The 22567-nt window shown below is 37.9% G+C and overlaps 2 protein-coding genes across 3 annotated transcripts; both read left to right on the top strand.

Annotated features, from left to right (window-relative positions):
• Positions 1–3459: 3459 nt before the first annotated feature.
• Positions 3460–4807, top strand: LOC109828055 (cysteine-rich repeat secretory protein 38-like). Its single transcript, XM_020395092.1, has one exon. The coding sequence runs from the start codon at positions 3683–3685 to the stop codon at positions 4805–4807; it is 1125 nt and encodes a 374-aa protein (XP_020250681.1). The 5' UTR covers positions 3460–3682.
• Positions 4796–9045, top strand: LOC109828057 (cysteine-rich receptor-like protein kinase 10). Of its 2 annotated transcripts, none has more exons than XM_020395094.1 (7): positions 4796–5127; positions 7035–7154; positions 7237–7382; positions 7455–7662; positions 7776–8013; positions 8092–8242; positions 8561–9044. In XM_020395094.1, exons 1-7 carry the CDS (start codon positions 4863–4865, stop codon positions 8873–8875), a joined length of 1443 nt encoding a protein of 480 aa, XP_020250683.1. In that variant the 5' UTR covers positions 4796–4862; the 3' UTR covers positions 8876–9044. The 2 variants fall into 2 exon arrangements, with proteins under 2 accessions (XP_020250683.1, XP_020250684.1); XM_020395095.1 differs by having other exon boundaries at positions 4961–5044; positions 8561–9045.
• The last annotated feature ends 13522 nt before the right edge of the window (positions 9046–22567 follow it).

The following is a 22567-nucleotide window of genomic DNA, read 5'->3' as shown; positions in this document are numbered from 1 at the left end:
TTTAGTTGAGAGTTGTATTAGGCTTTTCGAGTGTGATTTAGGATTGAGTGATTGAGAGATTCTACTTTGTATTCCTCACAATTAGTAAAGTTTTTCTCCTCATTCGCTTGTGGACGTAGGCTACAAGTCGAACATCGTACATCTTTGTGCTGGTGTGCTCTTGATATTTTTCGTGCTCTCGTGTGATTGATATTAGCTTATCTTGGGGAATTTGTCATAACAAATTGGTATCATACCCCTCAGCTATTGATCGGACGAGAAGATTATGACAGCTACTACGAAGTGGGATATGGAGAAGTTTGACGGTGATATCAGTTTCAGCATTTGGCAAGTTAGGATGATCGCTGTGTTGACACAGAGTGGATTGAAGAAGGCTTTGTTCGGCAAGTCGAAGAAACCTGCTACTATAACGGAGGAAGATTGGAACGAGTTGGATGATAGAGCTCTCACAGAGATCCAATTATGTTTGACAAACAAAGTTTTGCAAGAAGTTCTCACAGAGAAGGCAATCGCTGATTTATGGTCTAAATTGGAGGATTTGTATTTGATGAAGTCGCTCACTAATCGCCTCCTCTTGAAGCAACGTTTGTACACACTTCGGATGTCGGAAGGAATACACATCAAATCTCATATTAGTGAATTTAATTCTATGATTACAGATTTGAGTAAGATTGATGTTAAGATTGATGATGAAGATCAAACCCTATTGTTATTGTGTTCTTTGCCACCTTCCTACAAGCACTTTAGGGTACTATGATTTATGGTTGAGATTCTATTGGTGTCAAGGATGTCAAAGAGAACTTATTGAATAAGGAGTAGATCGACAAAGAGTTAGCCACAAGTGAAAGTGGTGATAAAGCTGAGGGCTTGTTTGTTCGAGAAAGATTGGAAGAAAGGGGCTTTGAAGGTAACATGTATAAGTCGAAGCACAATAATTTGACCTGCAGATATTTTAAGAAGAAAGGGCACATCAAGATCGATTGTTACAGATTGAAGAACAAAAATAAACAAGAAGAGTATGAAGGAAAATTAAAGGAGGACTCCGCTGAAGTTGATATTGCTGAAGATGTGATTTTGTTGGCTATAGATGATATAAACAGGGGCATGGATGATTGAATTTTGGAGTCAGGTTGTTCCTATCATATGTGTCCTAATAGGTACTGGTTCACCACGTATGAAGCTATTAATGGTGGAGTTGTTCTTATGGGGAACAATGCCTCATACAAGCTTATTGGGAAAGGCACAATTCAGATTAAGATACATGATGCAGTCATCAGGACTTTGACAGATGTTAGACATGTTTCAGGTTTAAGGAAAAATTTCATCTCTTTCGGCACTCTTGATAGCATTGAGTGTAATTTTTCAGGTGAAGGTGGAGTTCTTAGGGTTATAAAAGACTCTATTGTGGTTATGAAAGGAAAGAAGATCGCAACTTGTATGTTTTGCAGGGTTCTACCGTTACCGGCTCGGCTACAATTGCATCGTCGATGTCAGGAGTTGATACTACCAGATTATGGCGTATGAGACTTGATCATATGAGTGAGTACGAATTGACCGAGTTGAGTAAGAAGAGTCTTTTATGTGGACAGAGTACAGAAAAATTGGGATTTTGCGAGTATTGCAAATTTGAGAAGAAAAAAGAGTCAGCTTCAGTATGATAGTGCATTAGATTAAAGGTACTTTGGATTATATCCATTCAGATCTTTGGGGACCTTCTCAAGTTGCCTCGAATGGTGATAGTTCTAGATATTTGTTAACCTTCATTGATGACTACTCCATGATGGTTTGGATCTACTTTTTGAGACATAAAGATGAGTTGTTTGTAACTTTCAAGCAGTGAAAGTTTTTGATTGAGAAGCAGAATGGGAGGTTAATTAAGAGGCTTAGAACTGATAATGACCTTGAGTTTTGTGGAGAAGAATTTAATGTTTTGCAAGAAGTAGGAAATCGTAGACATCGTGCAGTCTCTCGCACACCGCAACAGAATGGAGTGGCAGAACGTATGAATAGAACCCTATTAGAGAAAGCTCGTTGTATGATGTTCAATGCAGGTTTAATTAGGCAAGGAATACTGGATGAAAGCAGTGAATACAACTTGTTACTTAGTGAATTGGTCACCATCTACTGCTATTAGTTGTAAAACTCCAAAGGTGGTTTGGTTCGGTAAGCCTACGGATTATTCTATTCTTAGAATATTTGGTTGCCCTGCATATGCGCATGTTAGTCAAGGGAAACTTGAGTCGCGAGCGAAGAAGTGCATATTCCTAAGTTATGCATCAGGTGTTAAGTGTTTTAGGCTGTGGTGTCCTGATCCAAAGTCTCCTAAGATTATTATTAGCTGTGATGTTACTTTTTGATGAATTTACTATATTCCACGAGAAACGATCATCGGTTTTAGTTGGTGATAAGGCGCGCACTGCAGCACATAAGGTGGAGTTAGAAATTCATGATTCGGCTCTTTAGCAGGATAAGACTACGAGAGTTCAGCAGCCAGATTCCGTTCATATAGATGAAGCACCTCAGCAGCTACAAGAAGAACGAGAATACACTATTGCTAGATATCGGTCTAGATGAGATATCCGACCATCGCGAAGATATGAAGATTCGGTAGCTTATGCATTATCGGTTGACAATTTTGTGCCCTTCAACTATTTAAGAGCTACTTCAGGTGATGACTTCGCTAATATTTACGGTCGTCGTGCGGACAATTCAGTCGATTTGTTGAGGAGGCCTCTTTCTATTAGCAAGTTCAAGTCGGGCTTGAACTTGATCGATACCTGCCGCATTTAGATGCCCTGCAGGGCTATTGGAGAATGTGTAGTAAGTTAGCTTATTTTGGAATGAGAAATCTTCTACGCATTTGAGTCAAGGTGGAGATTTGTTATAGGTTGCCTCAAATACTCAAATCCATATTGCTTTGGCAGTTCCTTTTTTAGCTTGGTTTGTTTTGATCAAGAGTTCTACTTACATTAGACTTTGCACAATCAATCATGTTAGAGGTTTATTTCTACTTAGACTCTTGTTAGGTTTTAGGACATGTGGACTTCTATTCCTATTAAAACTCTTATTCCTTAGACATCAAGGAGCTTGGATCTTCAAGGCTATATAAGAACAATCTTTCAAGCCAATTAGATTCATCAATTTTCATAGCACCAATCAAAAAGAGAGTTTTTTTGTGAAGCCTATTTGATATTGTTCTCTTTTGTTCATTTAGTTGAGAGTTGTATTAGGATTTTAGGATGTGATTTAGGATTGGGTGATTGAGAGATTCCACTTTGTATTCCTCACAATTAGTAAAGTTTTTCTACTCCTTCGCCCGTGGACGTAGGCTACAAGTCGAACCACGTATATCTTTATGTTCGTGTGTTCTTGATATTTTTCGTGCTCTGGTGTGATTGATATTAGCTTCATCTTGGAGAATTTGTAATAACAGTTTTGTAGTGAAATTGATTTGTCCGCAACATAAATTTTTTCCAAAAAATAGATTATTATACTCCTAACAGAAAATGAGACTTGTCTTCTCACCAATTTTAACTTCCACTAATGAAACATCGCCGCATGTACGGCTTTACCCCACTACGGAGACCATCTCTTTCGACCGTTCAAACCTCTCTATAAAAAAAGAACACTCGTCCCTACGTCTCTAAGAATCCCTCAAACCTCAAAACAACCATTAAGAAAAATGGTACTCCAGAATCTTTTATGGTTTAATAATCCAAGATTAGGTCTAACCTCCCTCCTAATCTTCCATCTCCTCTTCCTCCATTCAGCCGCTGACAACCCCATCCTCCAACCCAGAAAGGCAAACTGTACGGGCCTATCCTACACCCAAAACAGCCCCTTCGCCACGAGCCTCGCTGCCGTCCTCTCCTCCCTCACCGCCAAGTCGTCGTCATCCAACTCCGCCACCTTCAACGTTACAACCAAAAACAGTTCGGACCTTGTATACGGTCTTTTCATGTGTCAAGGCGACCTTGCCAGCTCAGACTGCCAGACATGTGTCAGGGCTGCTGCCACTGCAATCACCACCAACAGCTGTTCAACATCACGTCAGGCCGTCATCTGGTATGATAGCTGCGAACTCCGTTACTCCGACTTCAACTTCTTCGGCATCCCCGACACAGCTGGATTTAGCATGAGCAATCCCAGCCAAAAGACGAGCTCTCAAGAGCCGTTTGCAGTTGTGGCTGACCTCGTGAAGACCGCACCGCTCAACAAACCGCTAATGTTTGCCTCGAAGGCGTTGGTGAACGACGACAGTATTTATGCGCTCGCTCAGTGCAGTGATGACCTTAGCATCGATGGCTGCAAAGAGTGCCTGACAACGATATTGGCTGATATCAAGAATTGCTGCACGCAATGGAGGGGGTGGCGGTACTTGGCGACTAGCTGCTGGGTGAGGTACGAGTCCACACCTTTCCTTAAAAACTTGAATGGAACTCCCACAGTGATCACTGAGCATAGCTGTTCAGACTCGATTTTCCCATCAAATAGTCTTGCAATAGTCGAATCAAATCTCAACAATCTTCTGCAAAATCTGACAACCAAAGCTCAGACGAGCGGTTTCTATAATACCACTGTTGGAGAGAACCCAGACCAGTTCTACGGCCTAGCCCTCTGCCGGGGGGACCTCACCCCACCTAGTAACGATTGCAATACATGTCTCGCCAATGCTAGGCGCACCATAATAGGAGACTGCCCGAATAACACACAAGGGATCAAATGGTACGAGAAATGCCTCATGAGATATTCCAACAGCAACTTCTTCGGGGTGGTGGATTTGGCTGGGCAGTCAAGCTGCCAGTGATGACACGATCAAGTTTGCTAGGGGCCTCGTGGAGCAAGCCTCGAATAATCCACTGATGGTTGCCGGTGGAGAAGAGTCAGTTACTAGTCAATTGTCGAGCTATGTTTTGTTGCAGTGCACAAGAGATCTTAATAGTGAAGGCTGCAAGAACTGCTTAGAAACCGGGTTGAGCCAAGTTAGTGCTCAGTGCAACCAAACTAACGGGTGGCGATATGTATCAGGAAGCTGCACGCTGAGGTACGAGGTTTTTCCCTTCTTCAGCATTTCGGCAATATCAACTCTTCAGTCTCCGCCAGCAGCTTCTCCACAGGGCGAAGAAGGTTTACATATTTTCTGTTGGTCAAACCTGATATATTTAATAGTAGCCCGCTTGTTAAGATCATAAAAAATTGACCAAGGTAGACACGAAGTAAATTGTCTCTTATTTGGAACTTTTACAAAATAAAATAAAGAACGGATAAGGGGAATATTAATCCTTTAAAAGTTACAAGTGCGACACTCAAGGAACAGCTTTTTACAACATAACTAGTTTAGCTGTGCTCAGCTACCAAAATGACATTTACACAATAAATAAAATTTATACACCTAGATCCATTATAACCTGCATGTTTTAAGGTCCCCATAGAAACAAGGGTTAGTTGTGAATCGACAACTGTAGTACCACTCAATCGCAAAAAGCTCCCATGTAGTTCTATTTGTTGTTAATAGAACCCCTGTAGTTATACTTGTTGCAAATAGACCCCTCGAGTGAATTTTTTTTACTCTTAAATAGTGAAAAATGTTTAAGGAGGTGGATAGACCCCTATAGTTCTATTGTTAAGGATAGGCATCTAATTTCTCATTTTTTTGACTTAAAAAAGATAAAAAATTCACTAAGGGGGTGTGCTCGCACTTGGCCCAAATATTATAGAGGTCTATTCACAACAAGTAGAACTATAAGAGGTCTATTCGCAACAAATAGACATACAAGGGGTCTATTTGCAGTTGGGTGATACTATAGGGGTCTGTTAGCAATTAATTCATAGTAAATAATAAAATTTGAAGACCTATCATCCAACACACCATAAGGTGGAATATGGAGCCTTCTTTCGTCGACAATCTACTAGAAAACAACCACAACAACAACAAAGTTTTTACCCTAAATTTTTGTTGGCAGCTACATGAATGCTACTCTTCCATTCAGTTTTATTTTTGGGTCATCTACTGTGTTAATTGTTATCATATCCTTCTTAATTGCTTCCAACCAAGTTCTTTTACGTCTACAATCTAACTAGAAAAATCTCATTATCTATGAACTAGAAGCTTCCAACCACATGACTTTTTAGTTATAAACGCTTTAAGGCATGTAGCATATTGAATGGAACAGAGTGACCATTGAGCTACCTGAACTCATGAATCCCTGAGTGCTTTCAGTTATATAATTGAAATATCACTTACAGAAACTTTCAAAATGTGTGATATATATTTATAGAACTTTCAGATTTTGTATATGTAAAATTAATGAGGTGGGCTATCCAATTGCATTACACACTGCATCGGTAGGTGGATAAATAACTAATCAAGGGATGTGTTGGAAATCTTTAGTTAGAAAGTAACACCCAAATATAGCAACACGGAGAAGAAATAATAACATTGATAAATGATCAGTGACTATTTCATGAATACATTCCCAGAGGAATAGCTTGTAAAAGCTTGTCATCATGCATAGCTGGATAATGTCTGAAGGACTCATTTCGCCGCGGATAATTGAAACATCACTTGATCACCAAAAACTTAGGTGATTAAAAAAAAGTACAACCTGGAGAACTTTGATTGAAACTAGATTTCCCACATCTTATGATTTTTTAATACTGAATTTTTAAGGCAAAAATTTAGCAGAGGTCCCTTATGCATTGGTCAGATATCATCTAGGTCTTTTATATTTATGAGTCATAAGTGAGGGTTCCTAGTGTTACCTCTGTCATAACCCTAGGTCTCTTTTACAAACTTCTATTAGATAATGATGACATGTCACTGACACGGAGGACATTAATGAAGTTATAAGTTTGTCCAGCCATGTCACTGATACGTCAGCAAGATTTAACTGAAGTTAGTTTAAAAAAAACTAGAGTGTAGGGACCCTAAATGAAGACTTTCAAAATACAAGGGACCTAGATGAAATTTGAGCAATACATGAGCAACCTCAACTAAAGTTTTGAGAATTTTAATTGTCTTCCTCTTTGAACAGAGATGACAAAGAACAACATGTCAAGCGCTAAGATTGCCTCCATTGTTGCACCTATTCTTGGAGCAGTTCTTTTGGGCCCTCTTCTATACTACCTATGGCGAAGGCTGAGAAGGAAAAAAGGTACATAGCTATCCCACTGTTTGCATCTCCAAGAAATAATGCACTTCTGATTTGCTAAACTATCTTAAGTTCTTCCTTCCAGATAGAGGAAGATCTCCTTTCAGTGATATTTCAAATTCACCGGACACAGATTTGCATCTGATGGATTTGGTTACTATACAAGCAGCCACGAGTAACTTTTCCGACAACAATAAACTTGGGGAAGGTGGCTTTGGCCCTGTTTACAAGGTATCAGATATTAATCTAACTTATGCTGGTCCCTAAATCTTTGTTTCTTAATCAACATGCAAACATACGTAGGGCATACATGGCAGAAAAGAAATCGCAGTTAAGAGGCTCTCAAAAAATTCCAAACAAGGTGCTGCTGAATTCAAGAATGAAGTGAAACTAATTGCAAAACTTCAGCACAGAAACCTTGTTAGACTTTTGGCTTGCTGCATTGAGAGAGATGAAAAACTAATAGTTTACGAATTTCTTCCCAATGGAAGCCTGGATGCCTTTCTTTGCGGTTAGTGGTCTCATTTATACATTCTTACATATTTCATTGACAATAAAAACATTCACAGCTTTTTGTTTAACCACTGTTCTCTCACTAATACAAGAATACTCCTACGATCTCAGATCCAAATAGGCGTGCTCAGCTGGATTGGAACAGAAGAATACAGATAATTTCAGGAATTGCAAGGGGTATTCTCTACCTCCATGAGGACTCGAGGCTCAAAGTCATTCACAGAGATCTTAAAGCTAGCAATGTGTTGTTGGATAATGAGATGAACCCAAAGATATCAGATTTTGGCATGGCAAAGATTTATGAAGTGGACGAAACTGAAGTTAATACTAACAGAATTGTTGGAACTTAGTGAGTGAATCAAATACTCTAATAAGGTAAGATCATACCACTTTTGTCTAACAAAACCCTTACTTTGATGCAAAACAGCGGATACATGGCACCTGAGTACGCAATGGATGGTCTGTACTCTGAGAAGTCAGATGTGTATAGTTTTGGAGTTCTGCTACTAGAGATCATAAGTGGTGAAAAGAATGGCCGCACACATTTTGAAAGACATGGGCAGACCCTTCTTAGATATGTGAGTTCTTTATATGCTTTAAATCACCTAAACCTGATGTTCCAAGATCCATTCTCTCAAACAAGAAGAACTGGATGCTTTATGCAGAAACTTTTAACAAATTTCATAGGAAAACGTTTTATTCATCAGCATTCTAACTGATGTCCAGTCCATTTCCATACAAAATAAAACTTAGCGTATATTAAAATTTGCAAGAATGACAATAACTAGCATTCAAGTTAAGATATTGAAGTGCAAGGGAAAAGGCATGGTAACTTGTGGAATGAGAACTATACATCAGAATCACAAATTCAAATGACTCCGAACTGCACTTGACAGGCATGGCAGCTGTGGAACGAGCACAATGCGGTGGAGCTGATGGATTCATTGTTAGAAGGCTCATATCCAACAAATGAGGCAATGAAATTAATAAATATTGGCTTGTTGTGTGTCCAAGAAAATTCAGATGGAAGACCGACCATGTCTTTGGTGGTTCATATGCTTCGAGCTGAGGAAACGGTTATTCCCCAGCCCACACAACCCCCAACATTTATTAGACAGAGGACATCAGCATCAAATGTTTCATCAAATACTCATTCCAGTACTGATCACTCCATCAATAGGGTGACAGAAAGTATTATTGAGCCTAGGTGATGTATTACTTTTAGCAAACATTACTGGTGTAACATAAACAAGTGGGTGGTTTCACCAAGGAAATAACATGAACAACCAAAGAAGCTAGTGGATTTTGCTAGTGCTCTTGATCTTAGAGATCGCTATGTTGATGGCTTGGGAATGATCAAAAGCAGGGACAGCCCCAAGACTATGATCGTACAAACATTACAACCCAGTGATCAGTGATTGTTCAACTCTATAACTTAACAGTTAAACAACTCTGTGTTTCTCCCTCTCTGGGACACCGTAAAGGATCATCTCTTACCATATAGTGAACCTCATAGCCTACTGCAAAATGAAGCTTTGCTGTATCACAAAAAGAAATGAAAGGAAACAAGAAAAGAAATAGAAAAATGGAATCATCTTATCGGTTTTTTATCATCTTCCAAGGGGTAATAGATGTTTCACTGCATCGTGTATATTGCTTTGTTCACCACTCCCAGCAACTCCAAATACAATCCTAGACCTTCTGAGGAAATCATAGTCAACAATGTCACCACTCCCAGCAACTCCAAATACAATCCTAGACCTTCTGAGGAAATCATAGTCAACAATGCAGAAAAGTTCCAAGCAGGATACAGTAGCAGACTCGACTATGGAAGCTGAATACATTGCAACTAATGATGCAGCTAAAGAAGCTGTCTGGATGAGGAAGTTCCTTTTAGAGCTGGAAGTTGTTCCCACCATTAAAGATCCAGTACCTTTATACTGTGATAATAATGCTGCAATAGCTCTAACAAAGGAACCCCGATCTCACCATAAGTCCAGACACATTCTGAGGAAGTATCACTTGATCAGGGAGATAGTTGATCGCCGGGAGATCAAGATTGAAAGAGTAGACACAAAAGATAATATAGCAGATCCATTCACAAAGGCAATTGCTCGTTCACAATTTGAGAAACTTGTTGAGCTATTGGGTATTAGATACTATAATTGGCCTTAGTACAAGTGAGAGTTTGTTAGATATAGGTGCCCTGCAGGCAATTATTGTATATTGTAACAGGACCTATATGTATATAACATCCTTGTTCAAAATGATAGTATGCTATTTTGGTCAGATTTATCTGATGTTCTAAATATACAGATAATGTCCTTAGAATAAATACTAGACTATCAGACATTTCGGATAGTGATCGTAATGAAGAGATCTGATTAGTCGGTAACGTATATTCTAAAATGTTCCTAGTTGATGAAGTGTTGAGATAGGACATCATCACTTTGGTTTAGACTAGTGTATGCTTTATTTCTCCTTTTGAAGGAGATGATCAATCTCTTAGATCATTGATGTGAGACATCAAGATACAGTATACAGGTGACTCATTAGTGAATGAGTTGACTGAACGACTCGCCGAGAACATCTAGTTGGTAATATACTTAACTGTCAAATAGAAGTTCTCAAGTGATATAGTACATAGTAGTCTCTTGACCTGAGGCATGAGTGCAATATCTTATATGTCAGTAAAGATGTATTTAGACTTTTACCTAACCACAGTTCTTATTGAATTGTGCATAACGGTTCTTGTTGGGTACATCCCGAGACATAAGTAGATATTGAGATGCCAAGAAGGGATTCGTCTCTCCCAGTATAGGGGTTGATGTCATAAGATTGTTTGATATAACTATAGCCTGGAAATCCTTGGCCAAGGTGAATAAGATAAACTGAGTGTCAGTTTGATCTTATAGGTTATGAGTTTAATATCAATAAACACTAATCAAGCTATTAGGGTTTGACAGTTTGCCATACCCTAGGCTCAATAGTTTGACATGGTTTGACGAAGAGACCGGACTGTACGGTATTATCATTGAGTGGTCCTGATAAAATTGGATAAGCATCTTGCAGACCTTTATCACAACTTATACCCGGGTGGTCTTCATGTGTAGCTAGCACCTCTGTTGTACTTATGGATATGATCCACTACCGAGTTTTTTAAGTTGGGCCCTAGAGTCACACCAAGCGCGTACTTGAATCCTATGAAACACAATTTATGGAGTGATGCGTATGATTGATACGCATATATGATTTCTTCCGGATACACATAAACGGTTATGTATATCGGTAAAATCGGAATGCTATGTGCTTAGGAAATGAATTCCAGTATTTTTCCCATAAAGTTAACTTTTAGTCAACTAGTTGACTTTTTGGTCAACAGTTGACTTTTGGTCAACTCTTGATTTATTTGGTCATATAGTGACTAATTAGTTAAAGATTGGAATAATACTATATACCGTATTTATGAAATACTGTATTAGTGATAATAATTTGGTATTCTCATTTATGAAATACACATACCATGTATAATGAGTCATGAGATGAGTCACTTAGTGGTATGGTTTGAGCACATGGTTTATTAGCACATGGTTTTGAAATGTAATGATTCATAAGATGATTCATTGCATGACTCACTTGATTAATCATTAATTTTTGATGATTCATTGCATGACTCATAGGATGAGTCATTCATATCATGAACACATTTCACTCTATAAATATGAGCTCTTTTTCTTATGGAAAGATTAATGAAAAATTGGCTAAGTGTTTTTTTCATAAGAGAATAAAAGAGAGCTCTCCTCTTACTAATCTTTAGCAATCTTTGAGCAAGAAGAAGTAGTAGGATTTTAAGAACCCGGGGTGGATATCTTGCCTTGTGTCTTAAGAAGACTCCCATTTTATCAAGCTCACTTGAAGACTTGGAGATCCACTACAAGGAGATTTTCTACTACAAGGAGCAAGAGCTAGGGGTTATTCGATCTTTCATCGAATCACGCTACGAAAGTATGACTTTCTAACTCTTATATGCTCACTTAATAATAAGGATCATGTTAGATTTAATTAGACGATCCATATGAATATTTCATGCTCTCTACATGCTTAGTATTTTTGTACATACATGTCTTCCGCTGTGTATTATGCATGTAGACATAGCACGATTTCCTTCACTCTGGTTGGTCGACTGAACGGGTATGGCCGATTGACCAAAAATGTGCATATTACAAGGTGAGAAATTGAGCTTCTGTCCGGTCGACCGGTGGTGTGCTATCGACCTGAAAGCGGTTACGTGCCTAATTCGGTTTCTCAGTCTGTTTTGGATTTGGATTGCTGATTGATATAAACAGCAACATCGTTTCTTAGGGTTAATTGAGAGTGTTTTAACCAGAGAATTGTTAGTCTTTTGAGTACTTTGTGAGGGAAATATTATGAGGGAGTTGAGATCTTTAGTTAGGGTAATATTTGAGTGATTGTATGAGTTGTAACACGTTGTATTTCTCCTCCATATAGTAAAATCTCTCTCATCCTTTCCCGTGGATGTAGGCAATTGCCGAACCACGTAAATTCCTGTGTTTGGTTTGATTTGTGCCGTATTTTTGGTGGATTGCACTCATATTTGGTTTAGTTCTCTTCTCTCATCGCTTACCGACTCATTTGGTTAGCGAGCACGCTTCTGCACTCATATTTGGTTTAGTTCTCTTCTCTCATCGCTTACCGACTCATTTGGTTAGCGAGCACGCTTCTGCACGGCGCGTAATAATTGTTATCAGAGCTCTAGGGTTTCAGATCTAGGGTTTTGCATTGGGTGAAGGAAGATTCGTTGTTGGAAGCTTGGTTCTTGGAGTTCTAGGCTTCGGTGGAGATAACATTGCGGAGTTGCCGTTGGGATCTCGCTTTCCTTGTGTGGTTAAGAGATCGTGTTCGAATCCTATCTTGGGTTCAGTTCGATAATTTCTCAATTCTATCAAAGTTTGAATCTTTCTTTACAATTTGGAGTTTGTAAGAATGGGAGAAGAAGTTGGTGAAAGCAGCAAGACAATGATGAATACAGTTTAGGTTGGACTTCAAAATACTAAGATTAGTATAGTGAAGTATGACTGCAAGATCAATTTTAGTTTGTGGATGAGCGACGAACATGACGCTTTCAATGCTCAAAATTTGAAAGAGACCATCATGATCCATGAGAGGCCACTGAAATACGATGAGGCGATATGGGACAAGATGAATAAGAACGCTTGTGGGGTGATCAGGTCTTGTTTGGAACAATAGCTGAAATACGATAAGATTGGTGTGACGTCTGCGATAAAAGATGTAGGAGATTCTTAACAACAAGTACCTTACGAAGAGTGTTAAGAATCGGTTTCACTTGCTGCGAAGATTATTCAGAGTCCAAATGTCCATAGGCACCTCACTTGCAGTTCATGTGAACAACTATACAAAGTTATTGTCGGACTTAGCAAACGTGGATGAGAAGATAACGGATGTGTACAAGACGATTATTTTGTTGGGCTCCTTACCCAATGAGGAGTATGATACTGTCGTGCTCACTTTGTTGAATAATAGATCTTTCATCACCTATAGTGATGTGACTAATGCGTTAACGAATTACGATCTGAGGAGGAAGGACAAAGAGACTTTTAGAGCTAGCACTTTAGGAGATGTCTTGTCGACGAGAGGAATGAGTCCCTATCCGAGATGTGGCAATAGAGACAAGTCAAAATCTGGAGGCCGCTATCAAATTTTAAAGAACCAGTGTGCTTTTTTGCAAAGAACAAGAACATTGGAAGAGAGATTGCCCAAAGCTCAAAGAGAAGGAAAATAGCAAGAAGAAGGGCCCGAAGGCCAATGAGGTGAATGTTGCTAGAGGTGATGATTCCGATGATTAATGCTTTTCTCTATTACTCCAAAGGTGAACCATGTGGATGCATCTAATTGGATGCTAGGTTTTAGTGCTCTTGATCTTAGAGATCGCTATGTTGATGGCTTGGGAATGATCAAAAGCAGGGACAGCCCCAACGCTATGATCGTACAAACATTACAACCCAGTGATCAGTGATTGTTCAACTCTATAACTCAACAGTTAAACAACTCTGTGTTTCTCCCTCTCTGGGACACCGTAAAGGATCATCTCTTACCATATAGTGAACCTCATAGCCTACAGCAAAATGAAGCTTTGCTGTATCACAAAAAGAAATGAAAGGAAACAAGAAAAGAAATAGAAAATTGGAATCATCTTATCGATTTTTTATCATCTTCCAAGGGGTAATAGATGTTTCACTGCATCGTGTATATTGCTTTGTTCACCACTCCCAGCAACTCCAAATACAATCCTAGACCTTCTGAGGAAATCATAGTCAACAATGCAGAAATGCAATCATCACAAAAGATTCTTCCAGATCTTATCATCAGATGAAGCCAACTATAGGTTATTATAACTGCATTCATTTCTCGCATATTTCATCGAATTTCCATTCATCCATCAAGGCTCTCATTTAAAATCGCTCATTTTCTGGAATCATTCTTGATTTCTCAGCATGTTCTTCCATGAAAAGAAGTTACAAAGTTGCCTTTTAAGTTTCTCCTCCAACTTTAAGTCAGTGTTACATGTACAAAAAATATGTTTGGGTATCTATTCTCCAAAAAGTGTAGATTCCCAAAGCAGATTTCTACATTTGGTGCAAGCATAGCCCCAGGAATGTTACCCAATTCCATCCATGCAAATCCAAAAACTTGCTACTTTTTCCCCCCAAAAAAAAAAAATCCTTCCTCCTAAAATTTTATGTTCCTTCTCCATCAATCTTGGTGCCCTCGCCGACACGACTGCCACTAGGCCATTACCGACGAGAATATCACCATGACTAGTCTCACCAACACCAAAAGTGATATTGCCCACAACATCATCATTGATGTTGCCTCAATGAAGATACTGGTTCTCTGTGAATATTAGCATATTTCTCCAAATTAATAAAAAAACATTTAAATACCAATTCAAACCATTAAGAAAATAATAAAATTGAAAGGGATGAATCAAAGAATTACTAGTTTGTAGTAAATACTTGAAATTGGAAAAATTATACGTTTAGACTCTAGGCACGATCCAAATCTGACTTGATGCGATTTTAGGTGTGATTACAATCAAGAACCTAAACCAAATTTGACAGCTTTGGGTTTGGATATTGATATCAAGAACCATATGAACATGGTACTAACTCCATTCAAGTCATTAGATTCCTAGGTTATTATAACCTTCAGATAGAAATTATTATTCCTATCAAACTAGACCTCCTCACTAAATATCAAATACTATACCCTACTTTCCTACTTATTTATAATAAATAGCACCAATAAATTTAACAAAGGAATACCTCAAGTGTATAACATTAATTAATGTGGGGCTAGTTATATTAGCTCTATTTAGATTAGCTCTATTTTATGAAGCCAACTCTTTATTCATTGTATGCAATCTTCTATCTTTTTCCTGAATCTAGACTAGCTCAAATCATCACATTTATGCATAACTATATCCTTTCGTGTCATTATCCATTCCAATCAAGGGGAAAAAGCAACAATTGTATCAACTCATTGACATCCACCCACTCCCTTCTGTTCAACTCTCCACTTTTGAACCTCCGCATACGGATCCTAGAGCAACTTGTTATTATCAAATAAAATCATATCATCGGCAAATAACATAAACAAGACATAGTACTCAGCCATCATAGAACACCAATGAGCTATTGGTAGTACGTTTAAAATTATATGAATCCCATCTTATAGAACCATGCGCAGCAATAATCTATAAAATACATCATAGAGACACCCTACATCATAATCTCTTAAAGTTTTGACTGTAACTATTTACCAATAAACCAAACGAACAACGTAAAAAGAGAAGTAATTTGGGTAAAAGATAACTTTCATCCCAAAAAATTACACAATGAAGATCGTGGTTCTCTCTGTGAATATTGGCTTAATTCTCCAAATTAATCAAGAAAAGACTGTTTCAAATACCAGTTCCAAGCATCAAGAAACTAATTTGCACGAAAATAAAAAAGTTCGAAGGGATCGATGGAATCGAAGAAATACCAGTTGCGACCTGATCGTCCTTTCGCCGGACACTCTCGAATTCACTTGATGCACGGCGGGAACTGAGCCGCCCAATGGACGGACAGGATCGAATCTGATCGGAACCTGATCTGATCGTACGGCGGCAGACCGTTCCCGACCTGCACCAAGCGAATCCGAGAGAACAGCGATGAAACAGGGAGGACGACGAAATCCCTAACTGAGAGAGAGAGAGAGAGAGAAACTGAGGAGGAGGAAAGGTTCTCAAGCTTTCGCTGTTCACGGACTTGAGAACGGGGATTGAACTGGATTGAAGTCCGCTGGCCCGTCAAGTGTAGAGAGAGCCCAGGTCTTTCTCAGGGGACACGAGGGGACTGGCCAATCAGGAGACTTGAGGGTTGTTTACATGTTAGATCCTGTCCGGTCACTTGGCATACGGGAGAGAGATAAAGGGGGTGTTTGTTTCAAGTCCTATAATTTTAGGATATGGATTTCAACATGAGATTTGAAATCCATTGATTTTTTATTATGAGTTGAGATTCCTAAAACTATGTTTGTTTCATCAATATTTTGGGATTTGAAATACTATAATATATAAATTCTTGTTTGTTTCAAACTCAAATTGTAGCATTACAAATTTTAGAATTTGAAATCCATAGTTGTAACAAACAAGTTTTAGGATTACCAAAATAATAAATGGTGAATATAAGAACTTTGGTGAGCTTACCTCCCACAAAAAAACAAATACAACTGTATAACATACAGGTGCAGATTCAGTTTATATGAAAATATCTGGACTTTTGCAAACCAGCTTTCTTCTGTTCTGATATAACGAAGTCTTTCTCTTTCAGGGTAAATTGGGATTGCTGGAGATCCTCATAACTTGCTAGTATGGTTCAAGCTTTTCTGCATAAAGAAAAACAAAGGAATAAAGTACATAGAACAAATATAAGGCCTGAATGAGATTACCAATAAATTTGAAGTAACCAAACCACAGATAACAGGTTTATGGGGCAGGTAACAAACCTGTAGGGAATGTGCCGAAAGTGTTCCACAAGTGTCTAAAATTATAGAGAAAGAAGAAATAAATATATAAGTTAGAAGCATCAACAAGTTGTCCTTCAAAATACATTGGGAGTGACTGAAGCAAAGAAAAGTTGACACACAAGCCATCAAACATGCTCAAAGCTCAATCTGAAACAAAAATGCTTAGTAACAAGCCCACAAGCAACCATTGAAACAAACTGAATCTGAAACAACCAAGCTCACAAGCCATCAAAAACATGCTCAGAAACAAGCTATAACTCAAACAACAAAGGCTCATACAAGCAACCATTAGAAAACTCATAATAAGACCAAGGTAGGGGCTCAGATATAGGTATTAAAATTGAATACATGGATTGTCTCATCTAACAATGATGTTGCAATGGAGGTTGCAATCACATGAATGGATTGCCTCACCTAACATTGTAAATGCAATGTAGGTTGCATTCTCATCGTAGATTGCCCTACCTAAACAAAGCAAAACATTGTATGCAAAAAAACAAACACAATTGTATTCAATTGGGGTAAGCATACACATTCAAACCCACAACAAGCAATCAAGCTCACAAGCTTAGATTGGAATTAAAACCCACAACAAACCAAGGCTACAAGCAAGCCATCAAAGAATGATCGCACCTGAAACAAAAACTGAAACAAACCAAACAAGTAACCAAACTTTTCCGGCTCATATAACCAGCAAAAAATGAAACAAACCATCAAAGAATAATCGCACCTGAAATCAAAGTATGCAAGAATGAAATATGCTGCAAGCAGGCTCATATAACCATCCAAGTATGCAAACAAACTCATATAACCAAGGCTGCAAGCAAGCAGCCACAAACAAGCAAGATGGACCCATCATCATGGCCTCAAATCCTTACGTGACCAATTGTCATAGCCCCCATCAAAAACATGCTCAGTAACAAGCTCACAAGCAACTATTAGAAAACAAACTGGTTTTGTCATAGCCCCCATCAAAAACATGCTCAGTAACAAGCTCACAAGCAACTATTAGAAAACAAACTGGTTTTGAAACAAACTGAAGCTAAAACAACCTGAATAACAAGCTCACAAGCAACTATTAGAAAACAAACTGGTTTTGAAACAAACTGAAGCTAAAACAACCTGAACCTGAAACAACCTGAATCTGAAGTAAACTGAGTGCTGAAATAATCTGAATCAAGCTCACAAGCAACCATTAGACAAAGAATACAACATTTTCTTAAGAATAAATATGAACTGAAACTGAAACTGAAACTGAAACCATAGAAAACAAGCAAGCTCACAAGCTCGTAAACAACTAAGCTCAACGACAAACTTAAACTGAAACAACCAAGCTCACAAGCCATCAAAAACAAGCTCAAAAACAAGCTTAGTGCTCAAATAACCAAGGCTGCAACAAACTAAGGCTGCAACTAAACCCACAACAAACCAAGGCTGCAACAAACCAAGAAATGAACAAGGCTACAAGCAAACCCACAAGCAAGCAGCTCAAATAACCAAGGCTGAAACAAACCAACAAGGTTGTGGTCTACTTGCAGCTCAAATAATCAAGTATCATAACTAAAACTAAAACTGAAACCATGGAAAACAATCAAGCTCACAAGCAACCAAACCTGCAACAGAAGCAGCTCAAATAACCAGTCTGCAAACTAGCCAAGTGCAAAGCTCATATAACCAAGGCTGCAAACAAGCAAGCTACATATAACCAGTCTGCAAAAAATTCATATTATTCCAACAATAGCACAATATGTAATTGAAAATAGTAGGTGAAGACCAAGCAACCAAAACATTCAAGGATTATGGTAGGGACACATATGATCAGCCTTGTGCTAATATCAAGCAAAAATGTCTCAACTGCCAAGCAACACCACATGTGCTAAATCTGAGAGACAACCCCTTTAGGGAACAAACATCAGAGAAGCATACCATTATTAAAGAGAAGTAAAAGAATGCGCTATGAGAAATACAATTTCCTACAGAATATAAAAAACGGTGTGTCGTAATTCCTTAATATTTGTCATAATAGGACCAAGGTAGGGGCTCAGATATAGGTATTAAAATTGAATACATGGATTGCCTCATCTAACAATGATGTTGCAATGGAGGTTGCAATTACATTAATGGATTGCCTCACCTAACATTGTAAATGTAATGTAGGTTGCAATCACATGAATGGATTGCCTTACCTAACATTGTAAATGCAATGTAGGTTGCATTCTCATCCTACATGGCCCTACCTAAACATAGCAAAACATTGTAGATTGCATTCTCTTAACTAAGACCATCATCATTGCTCACTTTGAAGACAACCATGTAGCCATACCAATATATATCGTGCAATGTAGGTATTCATATCCAATCATATTTATATAAACCTGCAAAAGAACCAAAGTTATAATGAGATTGTAATTAGAGTAGTGAAATATGCAAGATATTGGCAAAAGCAGTGAAATATGCATAAAGTTACACCGCTAAGTGTTCAACTTACATAATTAGCAACATAAAGCTACACCACTATGTGTTCAACTTACAAAATTAGTTACATCATTAAGTTGTTAAATATACAATGAGTTTACAAAAGCAATAGATATGTCAAGTCTTCAAAAGTAGTGCAATATCAAGTTTTCATAAGTCAAACCCTTGCTCGTTGATAATCTTCTCTATAAATAGCTTTTGAGAATTTTTGGTTTTGATGATCAACCTCCTAGCTTCTGATTCATGGTCATACAAGTAATCAAGCACTTTATCCAATACCCCCTCAGAAAATTCACTCTCATGTGCCATTAGAGCATTCGTCATGGTCTCACTCCAATGCACAACATGTTGATTTACATGTTGATTTTGAATTGAGAACAACATCGTGTCAATGAAACCGCGCATGAGAGTCTCATCCTCTTTAGCCTTGCTACTCTTCTTCCTAGGAGTTGATGTATCAATTGATGCAGAAGCTACGCCTTCAATTTTTTACCTTGAGAGTTGTGATTTGGCCCAATTGATTTCTCGGGCTCAAGACGTGGGCTTGAGGACAAATCAACCTCATTATCACTAAGTGTTGCATGATCCTCATCTCTATCCATATCATGTTGTCTAGATCCAAGCTTTTCAGTCATATCTTTGGTGAAATCACCCTTTGCTTGGTCATCTCCCGCGATATAACACAAGTTCTCATAGTGAATGAGTGGAGTGTTCAAATACTCCTTCAATCTAGAGCTATTACATATTTTGTCCTATACAATGAAATATTACAAAATCAGATACTCAGAAGTAAATATTCAAACAAGCTTATTTATCAAAAATATTACCTGTGTCTACCTATCAAAACAATTTGGATCCATGGTGACAATCTTAGTTTGTGGATCATAACCAGCCCCACTCATGTTCATAACGGTGCGCATATCAAAATATTTACTCTTCAATGACTTGACATGGTTCATGACATTCTCCTTTGTGAACTCAATGCTACACTTCATGAGTCTCACTTGAATGGGTACCAGGGGAAGTATGGATAAGTGGGTGGCCACTGTTAAGCATATTCACAAACGACATGAGTTGTTGAGTCATAAATGAGTAGTTCATATCATAAGGATTGTAAGATGGATAAGTCGGTGGAGCAATGTATTGGGGCGGAGGGAATGGTTGTGTAGTGGGTGGTAGGGGAGCCGGGAAGTATGGATAAGTGGGTGTTGTTGGTGTTCTTGGTGAAGTATTATTGAACTTATCACTTTCATTAAAATCTGCCATGACTGATTGCTACAAATGAAAACAGACAAATAACAAATTTCAAACCTCATGTTAGTACAATAATAGAGTACGAACATCAAAAAGTAGCATTCATAAAGCCCAATCATCATAGCTAAATCCGGAAAACTCAAATAACCTACAAGCATGAAAAACCAATATGCAAACAAGCCAAGCAGCTCATATAATCAAGGTTACAAACAAGCACAAAATTAAACAGAACCGCAAACTGGCAAGTTGGATATATGCAAAAATAGCATTATAATGATAATATACTCATTTATCCATGAGTATTGTTGTAATATCAACGAATACATAGAGGTAGTAGATAATAATGATAATATACTCATTTATCCATGAGTATTGTTGTAATATCAACGAATACATAGAGGTAGTAGATAATATATCAACGAGTACAATAATACATTGAGTATTGTTGTAATATCAACGAATACATAGAGGTAGTAGATAATATATCAACGAGTACAATAATACATGGAAAATATAACTTAAATTACATCCCAATTTCGGTTGTGTCTCCACCACGATATTTATCACAATAATCTTTCCACATTTCAATTGCAATTTGATCCCTCTTTGCTCTCCATTCATTTCTTGAATATTTTTCCTCTCTTTGTGTCATAGTTTGAGTAAAGTCAACAATACCCTCTTCACCCTCATTTGCTATTTCATCTCCATCCTCTTCAATATGGTTGTCCTCATGCAACAACTCATCTCCTAGGTCTTCTATGGCAATGTAGTTATGAAGTATAGTACATGTAATAACTATATCAACTTGAGTTGGAAATGGGTAATGTGGCTTCGTGGATAGGATTTTGAAACGATTTTTCAATACCCCAAAAGTTGATTCAATTTTAGACCTTAGGGATGAGTGTCTTAAATTGAACAACTCTTGTCTATTATTGATTGGCCTACACTCGTGCTCATTTAGATGATACCGCACTCCTCGATATGGGGAGATAAAGCCATGCATAGTAGTGTAGCCCGCATCACACAAATAATATTTTTCTACAATTACCAAAAATAAATTTAGTATATTTTTTAATTGTAATTAAGTAGACATACTTTATTTGATTGATTTATTACCATCGTAAACTCTCAATCCACGAGGTTGTGGTCTAGATAACGCGTCTTGCAAAACTCTATAATCATTTGCGGATCCCTCCCATCTAGCTAGAACATATGAAAATAACTTGTTAGGAGTGCATGCAGCTAGAACATTTTGAGTTACACATTTACGACCTCTAAAACGTGCAACAATGCTAGCGGGAAGCATGGCGTCAATATGGGTTCCATCTATCATGACAATGCAATCCTATATGATACATTAAACAGTTAATAATAATAGAAAGGTAAAATTGACTGTTATATTATGAGTAGTTATGTTATAATAATGATTACCTTAAAATAAGGATAGTATAACGGGTTACTGGCAATCTCTGGCGATACTTCGCTTGGTGCTTGCTTCATGTACCGCCCCCTTAAACGACCAACAGCTTCCAAGCACTTATTAAAGTATTTTGAAACGGTTTCCCCCGATCTTATGAAATGTGACCTAACAATTCTATTTCTTATTTTATGGCCTAATATATTAAGGAACATGAGCAATTGTTCTTCTACTTTAACACCCCATGAATCTTTTAGTAGGTCGGTATATCTCATTATTCTAACAAGATTATGAAATACACGCGGCCCCATTCTAACATAAGCCCTACAACTCTCATCATAGCCATGAAACACATGACTTATGTGCCTAACTCTAGATTCTATCTTCTCTTTATTTTTCACCTTAGGGTGATAAGTGATTGATTTCCTTCTACTACGTATCCTCATCAAACAAGCAAACACACAAATCACCGCAGAGATAGTAGCATTAGAAGCCATCCTCATTAACATCTCTTCATCAATATCGTCCATCTACATTGTTTTAAAAAGAGATTCCACTTATAAATACTATGCATCAATCTTAAACAAGTGCTCATATGGTAAATAGAAATCAACAACGTTCAAGGAGTTAAGTGAAATTAACCTTA

The sequence above is a fragment of the Asparagus officinalis genome, unplaced genomic scaffold (assembly GCF_001876935.1).
Source record: "Asparagus officinalis unplaced genomic scaffold, Aspof.V1 AsparagusV1_Un679, whole genome shotgun sequence".
NCBI classification, from domain to species: domain Eukaryota; kingdom Viridiplantae; phylum Streptophyta; class Magnoliopsida; order Asparagales; family Asparagaceae; genus Asparagus; species Asparagus officinalis.
This window is presented reverse-complemented; position numbering and strand designations above follow the sequence as displayed.

What these genes read in the sequence shown, in the direction of transcription:
- LOC109828055 (XM_020395092.1), top strand. Translation starts at nt 3,683, where the DNA reads ATGGTACTCCAGAATCTTTTATGGTTTAATAATCCAAGATTAGGTCTA.
- LOC109828057 (XM_020395094.1), top strand. Translation starts at nt 4,863, where the DNA reads ATGGTTGCCGGTGGAGAAGAGTCAGTTACTAGTCAATTGTCGAGCTAT. An exon ending in CCTGGATGCCTTTCTTTGCG is followed by an intron (nt 7,663 to 7,775) that starts GTTAGTGGTCTC and finishes CTACGATCTCAG; the next exon opens with ATCCAAATAGGCGTGCTCAG. An exon ending in GGCAGACCCTTCTTAGATAT is followed by an intron (nt 8,243 to 8,560) that starts GTGAGTTCTTTA and finishes TGCACTTGACAG; the next exon opens with GCATGGCAGCTGTGGAACGA.